Raw genomic sequence first — 25,400 nt, 5'->3', positions numbered from 1 at the left:
ACACCTGCCCTGCTTTCTGCCCAATTTAATTGACAGTATACCATCGTGAATAAAAAACAGCCCATGCATAATCATTTTTAAGCTTCTCTGACATCATCCTAATGCTCACATAAGTTTTTTTTTAGGTACTGTGTGGTGGTCAGACTATATATTTGGCACCTCATAGATATAGCAAACATAAAAATAAAAAAACAGTAGTGAAAGGGTAATATGTTAGCAAACTTGATTATGGAAACGTCCTACAAATGTTGCCACCTATCCTAAAAGAGTTACATATATTGTAATAGTATAAGATGCATTATACCATTGGTATAGATTAGCTATCATTTACAAGGACTGTATTTTGAATTCTGCACTTACAGCTTGTTCATCCTCCAGGAAGTGACAGTCAGTAACATGAGTTTCTGATTTAGAGCAGTTTGTTTCCTTAATAATGAATTCCAAAAAATATGTTAGGCCAAACACCCTCTGAAATAGAACAAATGCATTTGTCAGTGATATCCAAATGATGGGAAATATCTAATGTGGCAGCTAAACTTTACAACTTTATTAATGCGTAATGCCTGCAATGTGGGAAGCTGCACTTAACTACGTTTTACCTTTTGCATTAGTGAGCACATTTCCCTTATTTCACTGTACAAATATGGTGCCTATCCAACACCTATTATGGGAATGACCAGTGAAAGGCAAATGTTAATTGGAAATTGCAGCCTCACATTTAAGTTGACTATAACTATATCACACATCCTCCATTGTGTCTCAAATTATGTGTTGGCAGAGGGATAACTCAGGGAGGTAAGTGCAGACAACTTAATGTTAAAATAAGAATTAGTAACACTTCCTCCCTACAATACCCAGAAGCTACAAAACTGTGTCAAGTCCTTTAGTAAAAACAAATCTTAATGTTTTGTTGTGTTTGGACAATTAAGAGTGCCAGCTTTGTACTAACTAGTTATCTTTAGAAGTACATTAAAAAAAGCCATTTTAACTTTCATTCTCACTGTGGTCTTTATAGCAGAGACAGCACATTCTTTCTTCCCCTTTTAATAAGGAATACACTTGTGGGTCCTCATGACAAGTGTATTTACCTACAACAGTACTGACTTCACAATATCAGCTACATTACATTGTCAAGGTAAGTAGAAGCAGAAATTGAATATTAGATCTGTACTTCCTTACATGTACCTGAGAATATAATAGCAACTGATATTGTGAAGCAGATATGTGTATGGGTTGGTATTTTTGTTGATGATGTAGTGACATATAACACATTTAATTTTGCAGGACATACTTAATAACCTTGATATTGGCAAAGGCCTTTCGGCTTCCTGTGGTCCATGACATCTTCTTACTATGTCAGATCTCTTGGATATTCCTTGTAAAATTCATGACCTTGACCAGATGTTTAGTACAGTCAGGTCTGCCTGTACGTCTGGTATCCATTCCTTGAAGTATGTACTACCAGGAAAATGTGGACCACTCTTGTCAACCATTTATCACTGAATTAGGAAAATATATAATGAGTGAGCCCTCTCTCTGTTTCCTTTCTCTAAATAATGAGAATGCCAAAGCTGCTTCTATAATACCTGTTGAAGTAAAAACATAACATGCCTAGCCCAAGTTGTTTACTGCCAAACTATAAAGAAGAGACAAAACAGCAATGGATGGCAGCGGGGATGAGGGCTCCTTATTTTACTGGATTTATCTGAAGCCTTAGACACTATCCAGTGCTCATTTATTCTTTAGAAACTGGTATAGCCCTTGGAAGTGGGCTGTTTAACTAGCACTAATTATAAACAATTGATTCCAAGAGTCAAGGATGAGGACTTTCTCCATTCTGTTTATGCGACCATCATTTGGTCAAAAAGTTGGAGATCACTTTCTAGCAATTTCTTAAAAATAAACTCCACAAAGTCCATAATTCTGTTGAACAAGAAAATAAAAATAACCTCTTTGCAGGACCGATGTTTGGCTACAATGAGTGCTCAGTACCCCAACTACATCGAGCACCGTTGTGCGAAACCTGTGTTTTCCTGTTGATCATCTCTCCTTATCACCTTAAATTTGAGTAGTGTTATCAAACTCTTTACTTCAACACCAGCAAATTAAATACAAGTTGTTCTTTCTATTCCCCAAAGTGGCAGCTGCAAATGCATGTGCTTTCTCAGGGCTGCTTTATGACAAATTAATTTATCTTTGAATGCTTGAGAAGGTTTTGCACAGATTACAGTACATTAAGATCAGTGCTGCACTTCTATTGAAAGAGAAGAAATATGACTACATTATACAAACTCTTGCTCAACCTCATTGGCCTGCTGTGGTTTAAGTCCCTCCACTTTGTGCCAAGGACCTTCTGTGGCAGTGGACCAGTTCTTTTGGAGGTCAAAATCTCAAATACTCAACTTTTTGCAGCCAGAGGCCCTCCTCTGATCTCTAATCTGATATCCCTTTTTTAGTTTAGAGAGATCTGTGGTGACACTTTTTGTATCTGAGCAGTCTGGAACAATCTACATTTAATTTTAATAGGCAAGAAACAGCATCTGTTTGTCTGTAGGGCTTTGAAAATTATTTTGTGATAACCACTTGCCCCCTGGAGCTGTTATGGGTCTCATGTTTGCCTGTTTGCATCATAACGTACCGTGAGAATTTCACAGCTGTAGGTAGGTGTTTGTGAATGGTACATAATAATACTAACTAAATAAATTATAATAAATCGTGTAACTTAAAACAGGTTAACAGTTCTGCAGCATGTATCAGCTTTTGATGTTTAGTGAGAAAACATTTTGCAATTACCTGCACGTATGAGAGTTCTATCATAAAATCCTTGTAGTACTGTGTGTTATTACTATCTTTGTTGTATTTTGCAACCATTATATCAGCTACTGATTGGTAGGAAGGCGCATCTTTGCCAGGAGTGGGGCAGTCTGGACACATGGAGGATTGTGAAGGTTGATGAACTGTAAAGGTGAAAAAAGCAAAAAAAAATTCTGAGCTGCAGTTCACATGCTACATTATGCCAGCTTTGTGTTGGCTTTACATTACATGCATTTCTCATGCATGGTTCATTCTACAATGACAGGAATGTAAAGATATAGCAATCACCTGAGTCACACGATAAGTTACATCATATCCAAAACCCACATACAAACCTCCAAATGCAATTCAGAAGCTGCAGCAAATACAATTTTGAGAATGGCGAGAATGGCGCAAAAGCACAGCCACAGGTTTTTTCAGTTTTATCAACAAAGTTGGAAGTCAAATCAAATATGGAGCCGAGCTGTAGGAATTTGACAAGACAAGTGTGTATGTAGGTCACTGTGAGAGGAGATTCTGGAAATATCTGCTCAAACTGTCAACAAGATTTCCTACAGCAGTGTTGGAATCAGACATCAGCTACTCTTCCATTGAGACCAAATGTCAGATGGCTACCATGAAGTATGAATTCAAAAGGCTGAGTTAAAAGGGCACCAACCTTGTGGACCAAGCGTGAAAAGAACATGTTTCTATGCAGTGAAAATCCATCTATGTGATTCAATGGGAGGACAAGAAAGCTGAGAGGCTGGGTTTATCCCCGTCCCCACAAATGAACCTGATAACATGTAAGAAGTGAAATGCCACTGTCAGCAAGCCATTCATGAGTTTAAAGTACCATCACAAAATCAAGCTTTAGGAAATTTGCCACCGAGTTGCTACACCAGCATGTTTGTTCCATCGCCGAATACTCAATAATTGCTAAGAGGGAATGCCTGCTTGAAGATTAGAAGAAACCCAGCAGGTTCAGACAAATGCTTCTGTGGTAAATAGAGGACATGGAACATTGTATTCTGTTCTGCAAACGCTACGACAAGATCAAGTCCACTACAATAACCAAGATACTACACAAAGAACAGTTTGATAGTACAGTAGGTGAAATATTTTATCTGCTAAGTGACAGTGGGATAACGAAATTTGAGGGGGCCATCCTGCAAGGTGCATGGAGGGGCCCCTTGATCTTACGGGCTATGAAACTAATAACTGGCCTATATTTAAGATTAAGGGGTTGATTACGATGTCATTCAGAAAGGCTCCAAACGGCATCCGATTTGGTCAAATCCGATTCGGAAGCCTTGTTTCCGACCGACTCTGACACATTTCCGGACGACCGATTATGATGTCCGGAAATCATTAGAACTGTCCGACTCGGCTCTGAACGGCATCCGGAGTAACAGAGTCGGTCTGAGCCGACTCTTACAGGACTACGTGCCACGTTTCAGAACGAGTGATTAGGATGTTGGATTTGGACAGCCTATCCTAATTGGTTGTTCCGACTCGGATCGGCTGTCGTAATCTGACTTTGGGGGCCCGTAGCAGGCCCCCCTTCACCCGGGGCTGTAATCTGACTTTGGGGGCCTGTAGCAGGCCCCCCCTTCAGCCGGGGCCCTCCAAATTGGGCCCCTCGGGGTACCCATGTGTTAGAAATAGGAAATGTTAGATCTGGGGGTCTCTAGATGGCAGGGTAGGTACCACTGTCCAAGTAGCGACCCTTGCTTCTAGTCAGGGAAAGGGGGATACACTGTTAAGATAACCCCTGCTCACCCTCTAGGTAGCTTGGCCTGAGCAGTCTAGGCTATCAAAGGCAATGTGTAAAGTATTTGTACCAACACTCACAGTAACACAGTGAAAACACCACAGATTTACTCTACACCGGTTTTAGAAAAATAAGGTATCTTTACTAAAAACTTCACAAGACCAAACACTACAGAAAAACCAACATACAATTAAAAAGGTTACTTTAAATATAGTTCAAGAGTTTGTAGAAAGTACTCCAGGATGTAAAAATCAGTGTCCTGCACAATGCGACTCTCAATGCACAAAATGTGACACTCTCGTGCCCAACAGTACCTGTAGTTCAGCTAAGGTTCCCAAAAGCTATAACAATGAAGATGGCAAAGGCGATGCGATACTCCTGAGACCTTGGGGAGGCTTTGCAGCAGCCCTGCTTCATGCAGCAGAGGTGGATGCGCCGGCTCCGATCTGTAGGGGGAGGATGCGATGACTTTGGCTTTCGTTGCGTAGGTTTCTCAGGGGGAAGCTTCACGCACAGGTACGGTTCGACGCTCTTCGATGGGGCGCGATGCGCGGCGTTGACTTCTGGCGCCGCAACCATCGATGCGCCACGGGACGGGACTCTGCGTCGACGCACGCAGCGACTGGATACTTTCACGCACCGGCAGTGGTGCGGCCCGCAAACTGGTTCTGCGATGACCTTCGCAGTGTCAGGAATCTTCACTCACCGGGACGATGCTCGACGCACTCGGCGATGCGGGGACTCCGGGTGCTGCGATGACGCCGCGATGAAATTCTTCTCGCACTCTCGATCTTGCGACTCGCAACCGGATGATGCGACCCTCAAACGGATGATGTGATGGGTACCAGTTAATCTTGTTCACGCTTTCTGCTTTCCAGCTCCCAAACACAGCAAAACGACCTCCTGAGACCCCAAGACTAGGCAAGCACTCCAAGGCAGGTCAGAACTCCCTCAGCAGAGTTCCAGGGGAGCTGGTGGTGAAGTCCTTTTCTTCCTGGGACTTCATAACAGGGAGCCAGCTCTCCTCAGGCCCTTGGAGATCAGAATTTAAAGAAGGGGACACAGCGGAGTCCTTCCCCTCTCCTTGGCAGCAAAGCAAAACAGCAAGCAGGCAGTCTTCTCCTCTTCAGTTCCTTCCAGCTTTCTCCTTGGCAGAGGTTCCTTCTTAGTTCCACAGTGATCTAAAGTTTAGGTGTCTGGGGTCCTCTTCTTATACCCCTCCAAGTCTTTGTCTCTCTTTGTTTCAGTGGAGGGATTCCCCTGCTCAAACCGGTTCCTGGGTGTGCTCTGCCCTGGAGCACCTGGTTCCTTTCAGAGTGAGGGGCAGGGTCGTTGGACGCCCAGCAGGAGGTGGAGCCTTCTTTGTGCTGGCAGAGGCAGAGTCCTCAGCCTGGCCAGCAGGGAGAGAAGCCAGCATTGTGCTGGCAGAGGCCGCCCTATTCAAAACCCAGGGGCTACTCCTCCCACCCATCTAGAGCAGATCTCCCTATTCACCCTGCTGCTGACTCATCCAGACTCCTGGAGCCACCTAGCCCATAACATGACACCAGTCAGCCAATCTGCACACAGGCACACAGGAAGGTTAAACAGGAGAATAGCTACTTTCTAAAAAGTGCTATTCTCACACAATGAATTTAAAAACCATCTTTCTAAAAAGATGTATAATTAAATTCTGAGCACAAAGATACCAAACTTGGATTTTCTATCTTGCCTTTAGGGGAAGATAGGCATGTAAACAGCATCCCCCATTCTGTCCTATGGGCAAGATAACCTCTCAGCAGTGAAAAACGACAATGGCTGTAATTCACTACCAGGGCATGTTACACACCTCAGTACATGCCCTACCTTTCAGATACACAGCACCCAGCCCAGGGGGGTACCTAGGGCCACCATAGGGATGCCTTACATGTACAGAAAGGGAAGGGTAAGGCCTGGTCAGTGGTTGCACTGGCCAGGTCGACATGGCAGTCCTGGACTGCACATAGGCACTGCAAGCAGGCCTAAGACATCATTTTAGCGCTACTCCTGTGGGTGGCACAACCAGTGCTACAGCCCACTAGTAGCATTTGTACTACCAGCCCTGGCACTCTCAGTGCACTTTACTAGGGCCTTGCAGGTAGAACAAATATGCCAAACATGTATATCCAATTACATCACAATTTCCCTAGGGAGCACTTGCACTTTGACACTGATCAGCAGTGGCAAAGTGCCCAAAGCATCTATACCAGTAAAAACGACATCCAGCATAGCATCAAAAATACAGGAGGTAGAGGCAAAAAGTCAGGGGTAACCACGCCAAAAGATGCCAGGTACAACACCATGGGTCCCCCCTTTCCATGCATGCACAGTGTGCCACAGGCAGCAAGGTTTTCCCCAAACACCCCTTTTTCATTGTGAGCCTGCGTTCTTGTTCGGAACACCGGCTCCCATTGAAGTCAATGGGAGTCCGATCAAACGGTGTTCAGACACATCGTAATCGGTCAGTCGGACTCACCGTAGCCGAGTCTTTCTGATAGCATTCCGAAACTGATTCGGTCTGACTGCTTTTCGAACGACATCGTAATCAGCCCCTAAGCTAGGACATTCATGTAAAAAGTCACGCCAACTAACAAGAAGTTTTAGTGTTAAGGCATTCCTATAAGTTTAAACACAGTGTTTAGCATGTTTTTATTCTTTTATGCATTTGTTTGATATAGAAAGATACATCCTGCTTATAGCATATTGCATTTTAGGTTTCCATTTTAAATTGTAATTGTATTTATCTGTATGTGTATAAGGCTGCTATGCTTTGTACTGTGGGCCAAACACACTTTAAGAAACTCAAATTCAAATTAAACATCATAATTACTGTTTATTGATATGTCAGGCCTTTTTTAATCCACTTCCTTCAAAATGGGGATCAATGTCAATCACATACATACAGACGACATCTTAAAATGGGAACAACACCGTACCTGGGTTGAGGATACAGTTATAACCGTACAGTTTGACTCTCCTCCAAGGCAAACTCAGATAGAGGATAGCTTTACACTGTCCATAAATCTGAAAATGAAGGTTTGGCAAGTTAGACGTAAAACTAAAATATTTGTTTCAATTTTGAACAGCTTTATTTTTTTAGGTTTAAGTATGTACTACAATACAAAACGTAATCTATGTTGGCTTATGTCAAAGGAAACTTTATTCGGTTATTCCTAACCATAAAGTACATTTCTTATATTAAAATATACGTTCTTACACTGTATAAAATGTCACTTTCTAAAATACAATGCATCTTAACAGTTGATTAAATTTGATAGGAACAAGACCCTTATCCCGGGATAACATTGAATAAAGATGATGTTATAACATTCCAGGAAGTGGTCTTTTTTGTGTTCCTCTGCCTGGATCAGAGTCCTGGGTCCTAGGGCTACCAACATTTTATCTGGGATCACAAGTGCAATGTAATTAAAGCCATGCAAGTCTTTCCCTCAGTTTTAACGTATATTGTGTGATGTTTATAAAGTGTTTGATAAAAAATTGAGTTCTATTTTTTCCCGGGGTTGGGCTGTCCTTATGTTAAAATTACTTGTGCAAATCTGCTTTTCAGAGAAGTTCATTTACCGGTGAAAAAAATGTTACTCCTTGACACGCCAGTTGGATGGATGCACATCCCAGCCAGCTGATGACTGCTTGCCAGCCAGCAGGTATGAATATTTAGTTCCAGGAAGATTGGTTTAAGGTGTGTCTTCCTTTGGACCATGACCATTGGCCACGTACACATAAGATGACTTATTGATTCCATTTCATAGCCACATAAACAGCAGTTTAAGTCTTGCTTCCTGCCCTTCCATGTTGGAAGCAGATCTTTTGAATCATAAAAACCAAGACGATGAAAATGCGCTGAGACATATGCTTGTGGCCTCAAGTTGCTATACGAATGTATCATGGCCCAAGCATGCCGCCACTTCGCAAGGATTGTTTTATCTTGCAAAAGCGACACATTTTTTCCTGCGGCATTACTTAACCAAGCGAATGCTGCTTGGCTCATCTTGCTGTCCCATGCTTTGTGTATTTCCTGATCAACTAATGTTTTCCTCAAGTCACCCCAGGGGTTGGCTTTTTTTCTCCATCTGAGCCTTTACCTCAACACAACATCAATTATTCAGTGTTCCGCTCTCTGAAGCGTGGAGTTTCCATTACAGTTAGACAAAGGTGTGGATTCTTTGGAATTTCTGATTTTGAAGACCGAATTCCAAATGCACCTGGGCTGAGGAGGATGTTTTGGGGAGAAACACTGTTTTGTACACCTTAGTTTGTAGCTCATTTAACATAGCTATCTCTTTGCTGTGCCATATTTCCAGGCCATATGTCAGAGAAGGTAAGAGTTGTGCCACAATCACTGTCAGAAGATGGCTGTGTGAAGGGCAACTCAATATCTTTTTTAAGAGCTTGAAAGCAAATAATAAAGATTGGGCTTTTGCTTGCACAGACATAATATGATTTGTAATGGCACCCCAAAGTTAAGCCCAAATACTTGCATGAATGGGCTGGCGTGACTTGCTAACCTTTGATAAACCACTTATACGTCTTGTGTTTGGAATCCACAAGACGTACCACTTTGGTTTTTCGAAGGTTCAGCTCCAACCTTTGTAGCTCGATGTACCTTGCCAAGGCGTTGATTACTCTTTGCAGGCCGATTGGGATTTGACTCAGAACAACTATGTAATTTGTATATTGCAGACAGTCAATGTCCTCATTAGCCGATATAGGTGGATGGCTCTCTGCTTTTGTCAGACAGTTATTCATGTTGGCCAGATACAAATTAAATAGACTTGGTGCCAGCATGCAACCTTGTTTCAGGCCATTATTGATGTTAATTTTTGAGGTCACTCTGCTGCTGTCTCCAAGTTTCCCCTATGCACACGTATCGCTATATAATTCTATAATTGAATTGAGCATTTTTTGTGGTATACCCCATGCTTTCAGTTTTGTCCAAAGGATGTCTTTTGGCACTTTTAAGATCTTTGAAGCAGGGAATCAACCGGGATTCCCTCCTTATTGCATTTTCCGTTAAAATTGCCAACATTGCTAGGTTTGTTATCATTCCCATCCTGGGCCTAAACCCGGTTTGGGTTTTTGGATTCAGGCATTTCTCCTCCACCCAGGCTTGGAGATCCTGTAAGGTGCAAGAAGCACACAGTTTTGCTTCCACGTCTATGAAGGCTAAAAGCCTATAATTTTCCGGCGATGTGTGACTTCCATTTTTATATATTGGGTGGAAGATGTTCCCTTTCCAGGATTTCGGAGCGGTATTCTGTTGCCAGATTAAACTAAAAAGTGGTGTTAAATACCTAGCCCAGAAACCCGCATCGTGCTTGAATAATGCATTGAGGAGACCATTTGGTCTGTCTGCTCCCTCTGTCTTCAATTTTTTTATGTTTCCATCTAATTGTTTTATTTGATTTAAGCACTGTGTTGCTACTGTGCGTAATTGAGTGTATATTGGCCTAACTTTTAGACATCAATATCTAGACACCCAGGTATAAGTGCCTGAATTTGCAAGGCTTTCACTCTATATCATTTTTAAAGGCTGCAAATGGTGCTGTTTTAAAAAAATGAGTAATGTAGTTTTAAAGATTTTGAAGTAATACTGTAATTATTGATTGAATTAACAGGTTTAATATAAGCAACTTGCTGACGTGATTCAAGCTACCTTTAGTTTGCGGTCCCTGTTCGCCCATCAACAGAGCTAAATAAAAATGTGTGCTCTGAGGCACCCTTATCCATATATAATGGATATCTCAAGTAAGTTCATTGTATTCTTGCATATATTAGGTCATGCTGCCAAGTACATATTAATAACATATTATACTCCCTATCTCTAACATTGTAGACTTATATCTTTATGCTGACAGACCCTTCTATGTGTTACCCACTAGGTCACGTTTTGGGTTAATATCCAAGAATCAGGAAAAGGAAGATTCATTCAGTTTGTGATTAATTTGATTGCTCAGCCGACCTGGTAGCATTACTAGCACTTTAGGTGAACACCGCTTTGAAATATGTGGCGCTATAAGTTTTTATTGTAAACGTGCATTGTGTTTTTGAATTGATTAAATGGTGTTTCGACTTTGTTTTTTAAAACTTTCCTAATACATTTTTTGATTAGTGATGGGAATCGTGCATAGTAATAAGAGGGGAGAGTATCTGTCATTATTGCTCTACAGTGGCTTGTATATGTTGACTGAAAATACTGTGTTAGCTGGAGTGCAGTAATTACCATGTTTTTTGGATGATGACATGCATTGTTTTAGTTGAATATGGCTTTTAGTCTCTCAGTTGAATTATTGCAAGTACAATGATACCCTAAGTATGGTTTATCTTATTTTAGTGTGGTTTTGTCATGTAGTTCCTTACTTGAATGTAATATTTAGTAACTATGTTGCATGGAAGCCAGCATGTACTTTCTTAGCAAGGTGACACTGGTCACATATAATATATTAGTTAAATGTATTCTTGTAATGCTAGTTAAAGGATGTGGTTGCATTGAAATCTGTGTCGTGTTTGTATGTTGAAATGTTAACTGGGTAGTGACATGCACAGTGTAATCTGGCGGAAGGCATACATTTTTGTTGGAGACCCCTGCTCTAGACTATCTGTAGGGGGAACTCAGCACTTTGTGTGGGGACAGGACACTACTTATTCAGGTATGCCAACTCCTCTCTCATCCTGCCCAGGAAGAGCTTTCAGGATGCATATGGGCACTCAGGCACAACTACCCTCCCATTGTGTGCGGCTGTCTAGAGGGAATGCACAAAGTCAAGCTGTCACCCACCCAACACAGGCTGCAGGCACACTTTAAGAGCAGAGAAATGCCAACTTTCTAAAAGTGGCATATCTAAAATAATAATTGTAAATCCAACTTTACCAGTAAAGAGGATTTATCATCACCATAGAAAAGATAAAAAAACATGACACAGCTACTCCTTCTCAAATCAAGAATTACATCTTAAAAGTGTAATAAGGAATTTCCAATGTTGATCTATGAAAAAAATTGACCTCACAGTAGTGAAAAACAAATGTTGGTATTTGTCACTACCAGGACATGCAAAACTTAAAAGTAGATGTCCTACCTTTTAGTTACACATCACACTGCCCTTTGGGCTACTTAGGCGTTACCTTAGGGGTGACATATATGTAATAAAGGGGGGGTAGACTTGGCAAGGAGTTTGAAATGCCAAGTCAAAATGGCAGTAGACTGCACACACAGGCTCTGCAGTGGCAGGCCCGAGACAGGTTTAAAGGGCTACATGTGTGAGAGGCACAATCAGTGCTGCAGACCCACTAGTAACATTTAAGTTACAGGCCCTGGGTAGATGCTACATCACTCTACAAGGGACTTACAAGTAAATTAAACATACCAAATGTGGATACACCAATGTTACCATGTTTAGGGGAGAAGTGCATGCACTTTAGCACTGGTCATCAGTGGTAAAGTGCTTAGAGTCCTAAGTACAACAAAAAGAACCAGTAAGCAGGCAACAAGCCTGGGGGAAGACCATTCTAAGCTGACAGGTCTAACATACCACTTTGCTCAGAATGGACATAAAGTGTCCATGAGTAAGTTGCAGTATTTTCAAAGAGAATTTCTATATCTCAGAGATCACATTAAGAAGGGAGCAAGGAAGGTATCACAAGAGAATCCCTGCAGTTCTGAAAATGAACCTGCCAACCACCCAGAGAGAAGTGAGGATGTTTTAGGCAATGATGGGTTACTGTCGACAGTGGATATCCAACTTTTCCCTAGTGGCCAAGGCTTTACAGAGGCTAACACATAAGGATGTGTCTGATATTGTACCATGGGATAATGATTGTTTGATTGCCTTCTTAGAACTGAGAGAATGTCTGTTGTGCCTCTGTACTGGGAATGCCTGATTAAAACAAATGTGTTGTGCTCTTTTGCAGTGAGAGAGAGGATTGTGCTCTCTCAGTGCTTACAAAAATGTATGGAAATGCACAAAAAACTGTAGCTTTTTCTTTTGCTACTTTTGATCCCATAGCAGCAGGACTTCCCGGATGCCTTAAACCTGTAGCGGGAGTAGGTGTCAGCATAGAATGATGTGTAAGTATTGTCATGGGACATCCTCTTATTGTGTGCATACCCCATTCTGTAGAGATAACGTTACTAGTACTAAATGCCTTTTGTGAATACCGAAAGTCGTAAAGTTAGGATTTTTTTCTCAGTTTAGTAGTTGTAAACTTAGGAGTCCTAGCTTTACTACTACTAAATGCCTTCTGAGAATACCAAAAGTAGTAAGTTTAGGATTTTATCACAGATTAGTTCTGTGAATCGACCCCACTGTTTGTAAATGGGTCCTGCTTGAGAAAAATGGAGGAACCCTGAGAGCTACATAAGCAATCTGTACAGGTATGGGAGCAATGGAAGCCTCCTGGCTTCGAGGCATGTCTTCTGCAAAAGTGGCTGAAATAATTGCTCTTACTAGAGCTTGCTGTGTTTCTGAATAGCCGAAAGTGACAATTTTTACTGATAGTCAGTTGGCTTTGATGTGGTTCAAGACTTTGGTCAGTTATGGTCATAGAGGGGATTCATGACATCAACCGGATCTCCCATAGGGAATGGAGAGCATTTCATGAGATTGGTGGAGGCATTGCACTTGCCTACCAACAATGTGGTTGTGAAGTGTTCGGCCCATAGAAGTGGAGATGACTATGTGACAGTTGGGAACCTATGTGCTGATAAGATTGCATTGTATTGTACTCATGGGGCCCGAACATTTATTAGTGAAAATGTAAATTAATTGGTAGATGAGACCGATTCTAACCTTTTGTTAACAACAGCTAATACTTTGGAAGACATGAAAAGTTTTCAGGAAAAGCACCAGAAGCAGAACAGCAGAGTTGGGTCAGAGCAGGTTGTGTTTTAAAGAGAGGATGACATTTGGGTTTCAGCAGATGGAAGTCCTTTACTACCAGATTACTTCCTGCCTCCAATGGCTAGGCATTTGTATGGCCCTGTGCATGTTGGAAGGGATCCAATGGTCAGATTGGTTTGACAGAACTAGTTTAACCTTCGATTCAGATTGATTGCCTAAGGATTGTGTCACAGACATGTTGTGTGCCAGCAGATTAACGTATGGAAAAGACCCACAGTGACACTAAGCCACATAGGAAGATTACAGGGCCATTCAACAGCATGCAGCTGGACTTCATCAAGATACCTGTGTGCAACGGGCTAAGATATATTCTGGTGACTGTGTGTATCTTCTCACGTTGGGTTGAAGCTTACCCGACAAGGAGAAATGATAGCCTTGCAGTAGCTAAGTTGTTGTTGAGGGAGCTTATCCCCAGGTTTGGTTTCCCGACTTCGCTGGAGTCTGACCGAAGACCTAATTTCAATAATGAGGTTCTGAAAATGTTGTGTGCAGAATTACAAGTGGAGCCAAGACTAAAGTGCAGTTATCGGCCTGAGGCTTTAGGCATAGTTGTGAAGGTGAACTGAACATTGATATCCAGGTTGGCCAAAATTTGTGCATCAACATCTCTGAAATGTCATGATGCTGTGCCCCGTGTGTTAATGAGTCGACACAGCATTCCTCATTGGATGACTGGACTGTCCCCACATGAAACCATCATGGGTTGAGCAATAAGACTACCAGTTGTGCCCACAAATGTGCTTGCAAACATTACAGATGACATGTTTCTTGACTACTACAAGAGACTAGCTGATATGGTGCATTCTATGTCCCACCAGATTGGAGCTGCTATCGCCCCGCCGTATCAGGAGCAGTGCCATGACCTCAGTCCCAGCAACTGGGTCCTGGTGAAGAAGCAATTTTGGAACGTGAGTCTGTACCTCATTGGAAAGGACCATTTCAGGTCCTCCTGCAGCACACTTTGATAGACGAAAATGCCTCTAAGGATTGTTTTCGTGCAAGAAGGTGTCCCTTCCTGCACAAAAGCAACCAGCCTTTAATGCAGGTACCGTTGAACCATAGCGCAAAGATGCCTGCATTGGTACTAGGCTGCACTAAGTGCATCAGTGAAAGGAGAGGTCAGGAATGCACCATATCTTGACAGATATGGCGCATCCCTGCCTTATCCATTTCACACAGAACAGCGCATCAAGGTGTATTGCTGCGTTGCATGAAAAAATCATAAATCTGGGCCATAGTGTTTGGAATAGATGCATGTTTTCTGTTTGGATGATGGCATGCACAATATAAGGCGGATACTGTGTTAGGTGAATGATGAGTTTTTAAAAGATTTACAATGTCATTTGTGTCCCTTTTTGATCATACCATGAACTTTGTTAAGTGTCTGCTGTTATGTACAACTTCTGCTGTCTGGAGGTGTGTGCTGAATTTTTGGGAAGATGGAGTGCACAGGTTGTCAAGTTAGTTGCATTAACTCTGTTAAATGGTGGCTAGGGCTGTGCCATTTGCAGGGGCGGACTGACTACCGGGCGTTTTGGAATTCTGCCGAGCAGGGGGCAGATTTCACTGCAGTGGGGGCTGATTTCGTTCATGGAGACCTGCGTGTACTTTGAAATAACTAAAGCAAAACGAATTTCGTTCAGTACACGCAGGTCCCCATCAACGAAATCAGCCCCCAGCTCAGCAGCATTCCAAAACGCCCGGTAGTCAGTCTGGCCCTGGCCATTTGATGGCATATTTATTTCTAGGTAAAGAGTGACACATGCTGTGTGAGATGGAATTGACATGTATGTTTTTAGTGGCTTGCATTGTGTTTATTGTGGTGATGCCAGCTATACCGGTTTATGAGGGTCCTAGGATGATTGTTTCCAGTCCAGTTCGGGACGGACTGTTCCCATTGGGAGCAGTGTCAAGACTGATTTGCATATGGCTGGGTCCAAACTGGAATGGCATGGTGAGCAACAGAACGATGGATTTAGGCCCAGATCTCTGTACTGGGGTGAATGTATGACATTGTTCTGCATTCTGTCCATCAATTGTTGTTTTTGCATTTGTCACCCCGAGTGGGACGGGTATGCTCAGACGTGAGTCCCGTGCACTCCATACCACTGGAATCAAGCTATCCTGGCTGAAGAGGGGTGAAACCCCAAAACCGGTCCTAGGATGCTTGTTTCCAGTCCAGGGAGGACCTGGCTTGGCAGTTCGGGCTGGACTGTTCCCATGAGGCACAGGGTCAAGACTGATTTGCATATGGCTGGGTCCAAACTGGAATGCATGGTGAGCAAAAAAACGATGGATTTAGGCACAGATCTCTGTACTGGGGTGAATGTATGACATTGTTCTGCATTCTGTCCATCCACTGTTGTTTTTGAATTTGCCAGCAGAAGCTGGATAGACACATGCACAGGAGGTTTTCAGACTATGGCATGAATGTTAGTTTGATGGCGGCATGTCCATCTCTTTTTTTAAATGTCATATCTGCCTTTACCAAAAGAAAATTAATGTCAAGACATGTCAAAGAAACCCCAAACTGTGGACCCTATTTGTATTTCAAATATGCCTTAAGTGAAGCATACAGTCTGCTGTAAATCTTTGCACTCAGTGTACTTACTGTCTTATTGAAGGGGGTGAGGTTGCAATCCTTCCAGCTCTTTCGACTTATAATATGGCAGTCTGTTTCAAGCACATCAATTGTGAAATAATAGATATTTCCAGCACCCTAAAATACATGGAAAATAAAGCTTATTTATAAATTGGGGGATAAAAAGTTTTGAATCAAATAAACCACCCAGTTCCTGAAACTCATAGCAGTGAAACTGTTTTCCACCTATATCGGCCCCTTTCCCCCCTGTACGATGAATGACCAGCACTAATAATTGCTTTTCCACATGGCATTAGGCAGGATATAGTCCAAGATGGTAACAGATGATTTAATAAGTTACGGCTGATGTATGTCACACATTTTCTATGATGATTACTCAAGAGTGTTTTGTTGGTGATAATCATAACAAAATTACCATGAAATCATTTTTTGTAATTGTAGTTGTTTATTTAAACCTCAAAAGATCTTCAGTAAAAGTTCATTAAAAAGAGGGCGTAGGAGCATGCCACTCGGCCCCAAAATGCATGCCCCTTTAGCAAGAGTTGTTGACAAAAGAATAACTGGAAGATAAGACACCATTCCACGGTGTACATGGTAAAAACAATTATGGGGCAGATTTACATAGGGGCATAGATGCGTCAGTGTCCTTGTGACTGCGTCAAATGTCCTTCCGCCACCATGGATGCGCTGTATTTACAATACAGTGCTCCATGGCGCAAGCATTAACAGATGCGTCAGAAATTCTGAAGCATCTTTCGGCCCAAATGTCACGCATTGCTGGAGTTTTGTCGCAAACACGACGCAACTCCAGCAATGTATTTTGAGGCCTATACTTACAGTACTGCGTCACTCCTTACATCTGCTTCAAGCAGGCGTATGGTTTTGACGCAGTGACGTCCTAAAAGTGGGGCAGTGAAATCTTGTGGATTTCACTGCGTCACTTTTACGAGGCCTTCCTGCGTGGGAACGCCCACCCTGCATACATTATACCTGACGCAGGTATAATGTGACGCAGGACTTTACAACGTGACGCATCTCCCTAGATGCACCACGTTGTAAATAGGCTGCATTGTTTGTGCCGCCTTTGCGTCAAGAAAAGTGACGCAAGGGCAGCGCAAGAAGGCGCAAGGGGCTTGTAAATCTGCCCCTAAATATTAAAAAAATCATGTATGCTGTCAAAGATGACACTAAAATAGCAGGTTAAAATGTCACACCGAGTGGATTCACAAAGGCATTTAGAGTATAAAGTAGCTCTCCTGTTGTAGTCTTTTACGTACTCTTACAAGCGTCTGTGAATTTACCAAAAACAATTAAAATACAAATAAAATAGGAATATTCAGTTAATATTCGCAGATAAATTGTATAAATAGAAAGGACTGTGCCCTTTTTCAGTTTTCTTAATTGAGATTTGAAGGTTTCCACACAGAGTGACAAAAGTATCTGCGAGCTCGCCTGTGGTACCACCTCGCAAATACCTTTGTGATTCGGCTCCGTGGAGATTTGGAATTTCCAATATTTAAATAATGGAATCTATTCTGCTACGCCCCATCGTCTAAAACATGACGAGTTCGATGGATATGGCGTCAAGCATAGAAAGGAGGTAGTAGCACTGGCGGATAACTGTTTCTACAGAGAATCCCACTGAGACGGCAAATTGATAAAAAGGTGTGCCAATGGGCACTACCGACCCCCTAAATAGTTGAGACAAGAATTAGTGAGCAAAACCTCATCCAGTATTTGCAGGGAGATCTCCAGTGCCCAATCTAAAAGAGATACACCTGGCTAAGTGAGTTCCTTCATAGATTGGCAAGAACAAACCCATGTTGCACCTTAAAGTGGGAAATATAAACTTCAAATACAAATTCACAAATAAATGTAGGAACATTTATTACTGGACATTACTCCTTCTAAACAGAAGTAAAGAGCCTGTTCTCCCCCCTTTTAACGTTGTTAAATTTCCTTACCACGCTCGACAGATTTAATTTGCCAATAAGGCCCAAATATGGCTGAGGAAATACACACAGGGTATGGAAGTTAAATGCCTCCTGTCGACTGCAGCAACTATGGCAACATTCACAAAGTTGGCCTGTAAAACATAGTTTCAGGCCTACCATGTTTAACCCGACTAATGCTGCTTTAAAACCTGCATTTAAACCTGTCAAAATAATAGTTTTTGACTGGTGGAAAGCCCTGCTTTTAAATATTTATAAGTCATCCCAAGTACACCTTGTCACCCACAAGTTAGGGTGTCTGATATTTGCAAGTTGAACATAAACGAAAGTAAGGTTTCCATGTTCCTCCAGTGACTATACCCCAAAACTATTTTCACTGGCATGGCTGTAACTGGATCCTAAAAACTATCAAGGTACAGATTATAAACTTTAATCGGTAAAGTTTGACAAGAAACAGCTGAAAAGAGTCATTCAAAGACTATTAAGTCATTGGTGAGGTTAATTAATAATTATTTAGGAAAAGTATCCGTTAGAAAGTAACCTTTTCCCTACCTGAAGCTCCAGGAGGCTAATTTACATTAACCTGTCAGCAGCTGCCCAGCAATTGCATGACCTTAATGAGGTGTGAAAAATGCTCCTAGAGCAGAACAATGGCTTATGCCTGACTACAGGAAGGACTGTGTGTGGGGCAACTGATCGCTATCAGCTCGGGAAGAACAGTTGAGTGGGCTCTGGAATTTCAATAACTTGCAAGAGACAGATATAAAGCCTGCCCATTTATAGTTTAGTCTAAGGAAGACTTGAAGTATGGAAAGCCTTGTCTCAAGAGCTCACACAAACCAGTCTGTCTCTGAACCTAGTGCGAGTAAAGCCAACCCTAAAAATCGCTTGGGGTGGACAGGGAAGGGGACTGATCATTTAACTGGCCAAATCTTTGGGTAGACGCCAGAACTCTGCTCAAGGAAGGAAGGGTTCACCACCTTGGATTTTAGGAATGAGGTGCACTGTATGATCGTTTGCAGGAAAGCAAACAGGATGTGCTGCAAAAGTGGTGAGGTTGCCCTGGGAGCCTTTTTCTCAATGGTTAGGGAGTGTCCATTAGTTTCCCCTACCTACTGACTATTGCAAACAAACTACAACAGTGGCCTTCCTCAGAAACCTCCTCAAAACACTTTCTGGACCTGTGAAAGATAAGAAGAGGACTGGCACTGCAGTTTGTGAGCTGAAAGGAGTCATAATTGACTGGACTTGCTCCCTTTTGAACCCAGGACAAGGAAGTGAACTCCAATGGTCAGTTGGCTGACATCCTGTGTGGCTATATGGACACAACATGGACCGTCTGTGTAATTACAACTATGCAATTTACATGTTATCTATAGGTAGCAAGTTATTACATGCATTTTATTGTTTGCCTTTAATTCACACATAACTGCACTTTTACCTTGTTGTGTCCTGTTTTCTGCCTCTTTCATTGTTCTTGGAAATGTAATAAAATAGTTATATAATACATAATTATGCATGCGTGAAACAACTGTATTAATTAACATTGAGATTGGTGAAGATGGAAAACGATGAGACATTTAATAAAACAATCGAAAGATGAATGGAAGGAAATTTTGCAGTTGAAATGGTTTCTTTTCCAGCTCCCGAAGAAAATGCATTGCGAAGAAAGAACTTCTGAAATGAACTTATGAAAACATATATGCCTGAGCCAAGACCTAAAAAACTAAATGGCACACCCCTTAATCTCAACCATTTGAGAGGGATAAGAGAAACGCATGTCATTATCTGATAAGGTGGCTTCATGAACTTGCTTAGCACTGCAAATAAGATGGCTGAGTGAGCTAAATGCTTACTTCTGTAGATGGCTACTTTGAATCCTGGCAAGACCGAATCATCTGTCCGAGGTTGCTAAAATTAGTATTCTTAAAATGTGCAGTATTCGTGCTATGTAAAAAGTTATTTTTCTTTTTTTAGCAGGTCAACATGTCTGCTGCAGAGACCCCTCTCTGGTTTTTCAGCCTTTCAACTTCCTGAAGGTGACAAAAAGGAGACAAATAAAATAATTTTCTTACCACGGGTTGGCGGTGGGCGTCAACTACACGGTATAGGCCGACAACAAAGCCTTCTTCTCTGTCTTTATTGATCTCCTCCAGGGCCAGACCTGCTTGAAATACTGTAGCGTTGCAGTCTTCGGGTATCAGAGGCATGGGGGGGATGGGAGGCACAGAGCTGAGGGCACCGCTCAGGAAGAGCAGTGTGAGACATAGAAAAGGGACAATGTGCTTCATGTTCTTCAAAGTCTGAAGGAGGGTTCTTTCCACTCTCAGCTGCTGAACCAGCTACCCATAGGACTAACCCTTCATGGGAATAAATGCAGCTCAGGTTGTAATGTTTCTTATACAACCACACCAATCAGAGGTGAATGCAGTCTTGACATTAAACCTAACTGAATCAGCACAGTTTCGAGTAAATGATCAATCTGTGATGTTTACCCAAAGTCAAGACTCACGAACAACAGGTCACTGTTATGAAAAAGTTCAGCTGGTATCAGTGAATCAAAGTATTTTGATTAATAATTGATCAGATCTCTTCAACCAGAGTTCTCAATCTTGGGGGCTGGCTCCTTTTTCTTTTTGTCTTTTAAAGCATTTTACAAAACTATGTCAACTAACACTATTATTGCTGGTAGGTATTTTTTTTATTAAAATGATTGAAGATAGATCTTTTATATTTGGCATCATTTTTAGTGTTTCAAAAAAGCTTTGCTTTTAGAATGCAAAAGAAAATATAAGTTAGCAAGCTAGCTGTTGCAGACAAGGGGGTTTATTTACAAGGCCCTTGCGCCACTTTTGCGTCATTATTAACATGGGAAAAGTGACGCAAAAGTGGCGCAAGGAGCTTGTAAATCTGCCCCAAGATGTCTGTCCTTCAGCAAAGCTCCTGCACTCTCCACAAGTGATCTTAGATAACCTGGAAAGCTTGTGGGCTAGGGAAATCAAGCATGCATTTCTCAAAAGGGTTGTATATCAGAATATCTCATACATAAATACCATGTGTCACAAAAATCATGTCCTAAATATTGTTTACGAAAATATTGTCTCATTGCATGTGGATTTTCTTTAATAAACTCCAGAGAGGAAACATTTTGTAGGAGGTATTTAGGACACAATATTTACATCAGACAATATTCTCACCATAATATTCATCTACCATGCTCGCAATAGCCTATGGATGACTATGGATCTCCAATTCAGCCTGGGCTCTAAGGGTGTGTCCAGCTAAGCTAAGAAGTGGCTGGTGGTGTGGTGCTTGAAAGAAGACGCCCTCTGCCGCCCCTGATAAAAAAGGCAGCTGAGAAGGTTGAAGATGAGGTGAGTCTCTTGCAGCGTCCCAACACCCATCGTGACCTGGGCTTGATGAGTCCATGCTCTAGCCAATCTGTTGCTACACCCGGTGATAAGGCAGCTAACGGAGTCATGGAGTTGTCAACGCTTTTGCACAGAAGTGTTCCAGACCCCAAATTGAACCGTACCTAATGAGTCAGTGCTCTAGTAGGAATCTTGGGACCTGTCCAGGTACACAAAATTAGAGAACCTTAAAAAAGTGATGCCTGAAGGTCAGTGAGAACTTGATTTTAAGAAGAAGAAGACCTGGACGCATATTTACTAACAGTCTGTCCTGTGTTTGCATCACAAAAGTGATGTAAACCCATAGCAAAGAGTTTGGAGTGTGATTTACTATCCTACACAAACGAGGATTTGCACGGGAAAGTTCCCCAAAGTAATGCTTGGCTGAGCTGTTTGCTACTTTGCACTGCTTTGAATCAAGGAGGCATTTCATAGGTGACACAGGGGCATTCCCATGCAACTGCACACAATAAATTTGTTGTGGAGTAAGTCTCTAAGGGAGAATAGCCCTTTAAGGAAAAAAATAAATGTGAGTGGGGCCTCATTGGGACAGCTGCTGAAAATGTGTTTGATCAAATGAAGGCAGTAGTTTTCACACTCTTATTCTGAGTCCTGTTTGAGTGAAAAAAAAGAAGGAATTGGTCCTCAGTGAAGTAAATTGCAAAAAAGTGTGATGGTGAAACATGGGCATTGCAGGCATATAGCTTTAAAACCTAAGGGAGATTTTTCGAGGCTAAAGACAGCAGAAATGACATTTTATTCAGAGATGTATGGCAAACTATACCCTCTAAAGTATTAAGGCTGTCATTATGAGTAACCCTGTCAATGGGAAGGAATTCCATAACCTCTGAAGTTACTGATACTGGGTGTACCAATAACTCCTGGACTGGAGATAAGGCCCATTGCAAGTTAGACCTGAGGGCCCAGTAACATATGATGAATTACTGAGGGAATCAGTAATATTGGGTCCAAATCCCTGCTTATTTCAAAATTGGGCCACAATTTCACTTGGAGATGTCAACTGATTTTATCTGCTGAGATTTTGGGATGAAAGTCAAGACATCTGCGGTCTTTTAGCAGATCTCATAGTTCTTGTGGGGGGCAGTAGCAGTTACTTGTCCCATCGGGTCTAGGAAACAAATTGTAATTAAGGCCTAAATGTTATAGCAAAGGTAGCAGCGACAGACTCGTAAGTGGAAGTGACACAAGCTGAAAAGGCACAGCAGACGCAGAAGAAGTGCAACCTTCCTCAACTCAATCAATCAATCAATCAATCAATCAATCAAACAACATTTGTAAAGTGCAATACTGCACAACACTGTCACCCCTAGGGGTATCTGGGTGCCGTGTGTCTGTTGAAGAGCCAGGTCTTGAGTCTCCTTCTGAAGTCTGCCAGTGAGGTGGTTGTACAGAGCTGAAGTAGAAGGTTATTCAGGTCTTGGCAGTGACGTAGAGCGGAGCAGCCACCCATGTGGCTGCAACTGATTCGGGGTGTGTGTGCGAGAGTGAGCGAAGGGGAGCGCAGGAGTATAGTGGGTTGGTGGAAGTTCAGTTGGTGGTTGAGGTTGGCAGGTACTAGGTCATGGTGGGCTTTATAGGTGTGCATGAGGATCTTGAACTGTCATCTTTTCTGGATGTGGAGCCAATGGAGGTTTCTTGGGTGGGGTTAGCTTGAGGAGGTCTGGCTGTAGCGTTCTGTATGGTCTGGAGCTTTCTGAGGAGTTTTGTGGATTCCGCGTTCTGCAGGCCACCAGCTGTTGTCCCATGCAGGCGTATTCTTTTTGAAGATCAACACTTCGTTTTTGTTGGAGTTGAGTTGAAGGCAGTTGTCTCACATCCATTTAGCTACATAGATCATGTCGTTGCAGAAGTTGGCTTTGGCATTAGAGTGGTCCTTGGTGAGCTCAAGGATTGGTTAGGTGTCATCTGCCTAGGAGATTATGTTGAGTCCATGGGATCTGACGACGTCAGCAATGGGGGTCATGTAGATGTTTAACAGGGTGGGGCTGAGGGATAATCCTTGTGGTACGCAGCATATGACTTTGGGCACATATGTAAGGGGTGGCAGTCGGATGCTCTTTGTGCAATCTGTGAGGAAGGAGGCGATCCACTTGAGTGTGTCTTGCTGTAGGCCTATGTTGTGAAGTCTGTTGATGAGGGTGTTTGGGAGACTGTGTCGAACGCCACAGAGAAGTCGAGGAGGATCAGGGCCACAGTTTCTCCATAGTCAAGGAGTGTTCTTATGTCGATGGTGGCTGCAATCTGTACGGTCTCAGTGCTGTTTTTGGCACGCATTTCTGATTGAGAGGCATCCAGTAGGTGATTTTGTCCCAGGAATTCGGTGAACTGCTGGTTGATGGCTTTCTTGAGAAGTTTGGCTGGGTAGGGGAGGAGGGAGATTGGATGATTGGGGTCAGAGATCCTTGTGGTACGCAGCATATGACTTTGGGTGCATATGTAAGGGGTGGCAGTCGGATGCTCTTTGTGCAATCTGTGAGGAAGGAGGCGATCCACTTCAGTGTGTCTTGCTGTAGGCCTATGTTGTGAAGTCTGTTGATGAGGGTGTGTGGGAGACTGTGTCGAACGCCACAGAGAAGTCGAGGAGGATCAGGGCCACAGTTTCTCCATAGTCAAGGAGTGTTCTTATGTCGATGGTGGCTGCAATCTGTACGGTACAGTGCTGTTTTTGGCACGCATTTCTGATTGAGAGGCATCCAGTAGGTGATTTTGTCCCAGGAATTCGGTGAACTGCTGGTTGATGGCTTTCTTGAGAAGTTTGGCTGGGTAGGGGAGGAGGGAGATTGGATGATTGGGGTCAGCGAAGGCTTTCTTTAGGAGGGGTTTGATTTCTGCATGTTTCCCTCTTTCCGGGAAGGTTGCTGTGGAGATGGAGGTCTTGAGGATGCTTGTGAGTTGCATGATGATACAGTTTGTTGAGAGGTTGTAGAGATGGTTGGAGAAAGGGTCGGTGGGTACCCCAGAGTAGAGGTGGTGAGGGCAATGAGCGATGACTAGGTGGTGATGGTTTGGCTGGTGTTCGCTGGTTGGTTGAGGTCGTCTGGGATGAGGGTGGCAGGTTGGATGTTGAAATTGGTTGTGATTTGTTGGTGATCTTGCTGTGGAAGTAGTCTGCGAGGGTGTCACAGAGTTCTTGGGAAGGGTGGATGGTGGTCTCTATGGCTTTTGGGTTACAGAACTTTTAGACTATTTTGAAGAGTTCCTTTGTGTGGTTGGCCGTGGAGTCAATGCAGTGGTGATGGCTGCTTTCTTGGCTTCCTTGATTTGCCGGTGATAGTTGCTGAGGGCTGTTTTGTGAGCTGCTCTGTCTGTGGGGTTCTTGCTGGTGCGGCATCATTTCTCCAGTTGGTGGCAGTGGTGCTTGGTGGTCCTGACTCCTGGGGTTTTCTAGCTGGCATGTTTGAGGCTCTTGTTGTGTTTTGTAAGTTTCAGTGGGGCAACTCTTGTCAGTGCTGTCTGTGATCCAACCGGTGAAGTTCTGGATGGCTTGGTTGAGGTCTGTTGAGGCCTTTGGCTGGGAGGTGGTGAGGATCTATGGTCACTGAATTCTGGTGACATTGCTCCAGCTTCTGTGGAAGGAGATCTGATGCCTGGTGATGGTGTGCTGGGCATCGTTGATGATGAAGTGTACGATGGTGGGGTCAGTCCAGGTGAGTTTTGTGGTATAGCTGCATTTAATTCTGTCGCTGGTGGTGAAAATTGAGTTGAGTGTGTGTCCTGCTTTGTGTGTGAGTTGAGGAACTTCGATTTTCGATCACGATCGAATTGACCTGCCATATTGTGGCTCGCCGCCATTTTGTGTTGCCATCACTCAGGCAGCACGGCGAACAAAGTCTATTCTGCTTTTTCTGCAAACCGGTGTCGAAATACGTTTTCTGCCACTATTTACAAAGCTGGTGTTAGGACTAGCCCAGTACA

The 25,400-nt window shown here is 42.8% G+C and overlaps 1 protein-coding gene across 1 annotated transcript in view; it reads right to left on the bottom strand.

Moving 5' to 3' along the window:
* Nucleotides 1-20,485, bottom strand: part of LOC146785924 (fetuin-B-like) — a 65,598-nt gene extending 45,113 nt beyond the window's left edge. The window contains exons 1-5 of the mRNA XM_085635322.1: nt 20,130-20,485; nt 16,112-16,219; nt 7,522-7,609; nt 2,794-2,957; nt 361-468 (exon numbers count right to left, since the gene is read on the bottom strand). Of these exons, the coding sequence (XP_085491448.1) occupies nt 361-468; nt 2,794-2,957; nt 7,522-7,609; nt 16,112-16,219; nt 20,130-20,345 (684 nt within the window). The 5' untranslated portion in view covers nt 20,346-20,485. The remainder of the gene's footprint in view (nt 1-360; nt 469-2,793; nt 2,958-7,521; nt 7,610-16,111; nt 16,220-20,129) is intronic.
* Between the last annotated feature and the right edge of the window lie 4,915 nt (nt 20,486-25,400).

This window comes from Triturus cristatus, chromosome 11 (genome assembly GCF_964204655.1).
Source record: "Triturus cristatus chromosome 11, aTriCri1.1, whole genome shotgun sequence".
NCBI classification, from domain to species: Eukaryota; Metazoa; Chordata; class Amphibia; order Caudata; family Salamandridae; genus Triturus; species Triturus cristatus.
Note: the sequence above shows the minus strand (reverse complement) of the source record. Positions and strands in the feature narration are given on the sequence as shown.